This window comes from Lactuca sativa, chromosome 6, assembly GCF_002870075.4.
Source record: "Lactuca sativa cultivar Salinas chromosome 6, Lsat_Salinas_v11, whole genome shotgun sequence".
Taxonomy (NCBI): Eukaryota; Viridiplantae; Streptophyta; class Magnoliopsida; order Asterales; family Asteraceae; genus Lactuca; species Lactuca sativa.
The window spans coordinates 77,678,291-77,682,142 of record NC_056628.2 but is presented as its reverse complement, the minus strand read 5'-3'; the positions used below and the strand labels follow the sequence as shown (position 1 = coordinate 77,682,142).

Sequence of the window (3,852 nt, the reverse complement as noted above, 5' to 3'; positions counted from 1 at the left end):
TAATTGGGATTTTTGATAGGGTTTTCGCAATGTAGCGACAATGGAGAATCTCCCAGACGTTCTTTTATCAAACATATTCATCCGGTTACTCGCGAAACAGCTTGCTCAGATGAGGTGCGTTTCTAAATCATGGAATGCTCTTTTATCTGAATCCTCTTTCATAAAATCTCACCTTCATCGTTCAATTCAAAACAACACCACCAATGGAATTCTCTTGCTCTTCTATCGCTTATTTTCTTTTGGCTCCAAATCGTTCACAGCATATCCCTCTCAATCTCCCCATTCGGAACTCACTGATTTCATCAAACTCCCAATTAATCACCAATCCGAAAATAATCGTGGCAAAGTCATTGGATCTGTTAATGGCTTGATATGCTTTAAATACGGATCAAATCATGATTTCGGAGTTATTCATGATTCTGAAATCATTTACGGATCAAATCACGATCCTGAAGTCGTTTGCATCTGGAACCCTTCCCTCTCCGCATTATTAACTCTCCCACCATATTATACACCCCCCTATTCAATCCAACATTCTTTTCGGTTTGGATTTGATCCAAAAACAGATGATTACAAAGTTGTTAAGTTTACACGACCCATGGAGAGACAAGGAATCATGATTTCCGTTAAAGATTGGCTGCCAATTGAGGTTTATAGCATGAGAAAAGGTTCATGGAAGTCAATCACTCAAAGGCTTCCATCGAATCTCAGAGATATTTTTTCTTGTGATACCCTTTGTGTAGATGGACATGAAGGGCATCTTCATTGGATTACTGAAACTGATGATACGTGGAATTCTGTACTTACTGTATTCACATTTGATTTGAGTTCAGAGACATTCTGGGAGATGCCATTTCCGAAATACGTAATAGATTTAATGGGTTATCACAATGCAAATGATGTATGGGTTCAGTTAGGAGTTTTGGGTGGAAAGCTTTGTGTGATGTCAAGGGCCCTACCGGATTATAAATGGGAGGTGTGGGTGATGGATGAGTATGGGGTGGGTGACTCATGGGTGAAACATTATGTTTTTCCCCCATTTAGTGGTTATAATATAGTTGGATGTGGATTCACATTACAGAATGAGTTTTTTATTAAAGTTAGAGGGCGTGGTTTTGCTTTGTATGATCCGGTTGAAGAGAAGACTAAAATCTTCAAGAGTTATGGTGAAAATGTTAATTGTGGAGGTAAGGTTGTTAATTATGTCGATAGTCTTGTTTGGGTTACACCTGAGAGGAGCTGCTGCAGCATCTCTCAGTTTAAATATTAAATTTTTTTATTTGAGTTCATGTTTTTGATTTTAGTGAAAGTGTGTAGAAGGTAGATGACAGGAGGTATAATTGCTTTTAGATTGGATGCTAAAATTTGTTTTCGGTGAATTGGAATTGAATTTGAAGTTAGTTAAAACTCTAAAGTGTTAGTAACATCTCTGTTTTTATAATTAATGTTTTGAACTACATAGCATCTTAAGGATAAAGTTTGTGGGATTCGAACTTTGAAATCCACTCTAGAATTAAATTTAGAATGCTAAGTGATGATTGTGATATGTATGTCTAATATATTTTAGGTAGAATGCATAAATTGACACAAGCACTAGTTTACTTTAGTAAAGTTGCCTAAATTGCTTTTACGTGCTAAATGATTTGTAGCATGCTTTAGATTGCATACTTAGGATGCTAAATTACTTGATTGGATCTAAGTTCTATTGTCGACCTGGATCTAGAAATTTTATGTATTCAGGAATCTAAATGTATAATTACGGTATTAGAACTAGCATATAACTTTTCGAAGTGATAAGGAAGTGTTATCTACCTAAACATATCTAAACATTCCCTATCTATATTCTCGTCTCGTTACACTAAACGCCTGCTTTGGTGTACAAATTTTCATGGTAAGAACTCAGAGTGGATTAGGAAACGGTAATGGTAATCAATAGCTTGAGCTTCGTGCAGTCGAACATGAACCACAGTCAATTCCTGCACAAGAACCAATCATGATGGTGGGATCCCAAGCAATGATTCAGTCTATGATGGCTGAACAAAGATAGGAGATGAGAAAACTATTACTGAATAATAAGGATGATCCCATAACACCTGTTTTGCAACCTGAACTCAATGAGGAGCCATCAAAAGAAGGAAACTATGGTAGAACAGTTAGCTGTGCTGAACACCCAAGGGTTAGGAGGAATGACCCTGAGGGAAGGAATGGCTGCAAGTATAAGGATTTTATGGAAGAAAAACCACCGAGCCTCTCTAGAAGCCCAACACAGGTGCAAGTGATAGACAGGATCTCCGAGATGGTGTACATCCCAAAATCGAGACCCAATTTTTTTAAAAGTATATTACTTGTAAAAATAGTTAACATAAAACAACATTGAAATCCTTTCAAACATAAAGTCACATATCACAAGTCTCAAAACCATATTTGTAAATAGTATAATATCAGAGTACAATCCTAAGTTTCTCAAATGCGGAATATCATGTGTGAATGTGTGATGCTCTGCTACCCCGCCGACTCCTTCCCCTTAGATGAAAAGGTACCTGAAACCAAAACTAAAAACCGTAAGCACAAAGCTTAGTGAGTTCCCCCATCATACTCATACCAAATAATGCATAATCTTCGGTATCTTTCAACCGGTAATAGTTGGGCATAGCCAGTAGCTGGGCTCCTGCTCGGTATCTTTCAACCGGTAACCGGGAACTAACCTCCCCTTTGGTATCTTTCAATCGGTAACTGGGAGCTACCCTCCCATTCGGTATCTTTCAGCCGGTAACCGAAGACTATTTCACCCCTACTACTGCTAACACATATCAAGCACAGTAAACATATCAAGCACAATAATCATATCAGGCACAATAATCATATCTCATATCAACACTAGATAGTTATCACAAAGACAATCATCTACCCAACACTCTTACTTGTGGGCCGACATTGTGGCCGTAGACCACTCCTACTAAGAGAAAACTTACCTCAAAGTTGTGTAGTGTTTGCACTGTCCTCGGTATGAAAATCGACTCTCCCCGACTCCTCAACCCCTACACGACAACTTTTCTAAGTTATCAATTCATACTCATAACCCTTACATGGGTCACTCAAGTCCAAGTCCAAGTCAAAGTTAAAACCTTGGTCAAAGTCAACTTTTGGTCAAAGTCAACATCTGGTTGACCAGACTTGCCGAGTTGGTTCACCAACTCGTCGAGTCCCCCCTTCCACGAAAAGCTACAACCTCGCCCCTACTCGTAGAGTCTAGCAAGAGCTCGACGGGTTCGCCTTCAACAACACATCATACCTTCTTCAACCGACTCGTCGAGTTCCTCCATGAACTCGTCGATCCATTTTCATCCGTATGAAGGTGTTTAGACTACGACTCGCCGAGTTCTTCTTGAACTCGTCGAGTCCATCTTCATATGGTTGGGACATTGCCTTGGACTCGCCGAGTTAATTCATCCACTCACAGAGTCCTTTGATCTTCAAGTCCATGACGACCCCTAACAAACTGAGTGTTCCTTCCACTTAACCAAAGACCATTACCAGAAGACTTTTGGAGGAAACTGCGACCCGACTCGTCGAGTCACCCAAGTGACTCGTCGAGTCCATCTTTGTCCAAAATTATACAGTCGATTATAATGGATCTTAATACATCAAAACCATAGATCTGACCTCCTAGGGTCCATGTCATACGTAGACAAACTCAGAGTAAATTCTGGAATCATCTCGATGATGAAAGCCAAAAAGTGTTTGGCCAAAGGATGTACATGATATCTAGCATTTGTAATCAATGAGAAGAAGGAAAATAAGGAGATACAGAGAATACCAGTGGTGTGTGACTTTCTTGAAGTCTTTCTCGAA

General features: G+C 39.3%; 1 protein-coding gene across 1 annotated transcript; it reads left to right on the top strand.

The window, feature by feature from the left end:
• LOC111903303 (F-box protein CPR1) lies at positions 1–1,585 on the top strand. The gene has a single exon (XM_052764660.1). The coding sequence runs from the start codon at positions 41–43 to the stop codon at positions 1,268–1,270; it is 1,230 nt and encodes a 409-aa protein (XP_052620620.1). The 5' UTR covers positions 1–40; the 3' UTR covers positions 1,271–1,585.
• The last annotated feature ends 2,267 nt before the right edge of the window (positions 1,586–3,852 follow it).

Excerpts from the sequence above, each read along its gene's own strand:
- LOC111903303 (XM_052764660.1), top strand. The coding sequence starts at position 41 with ATGGAGAATCTCCCAGACGTTCTTTTATCAAACATATTCATCCGGTTA.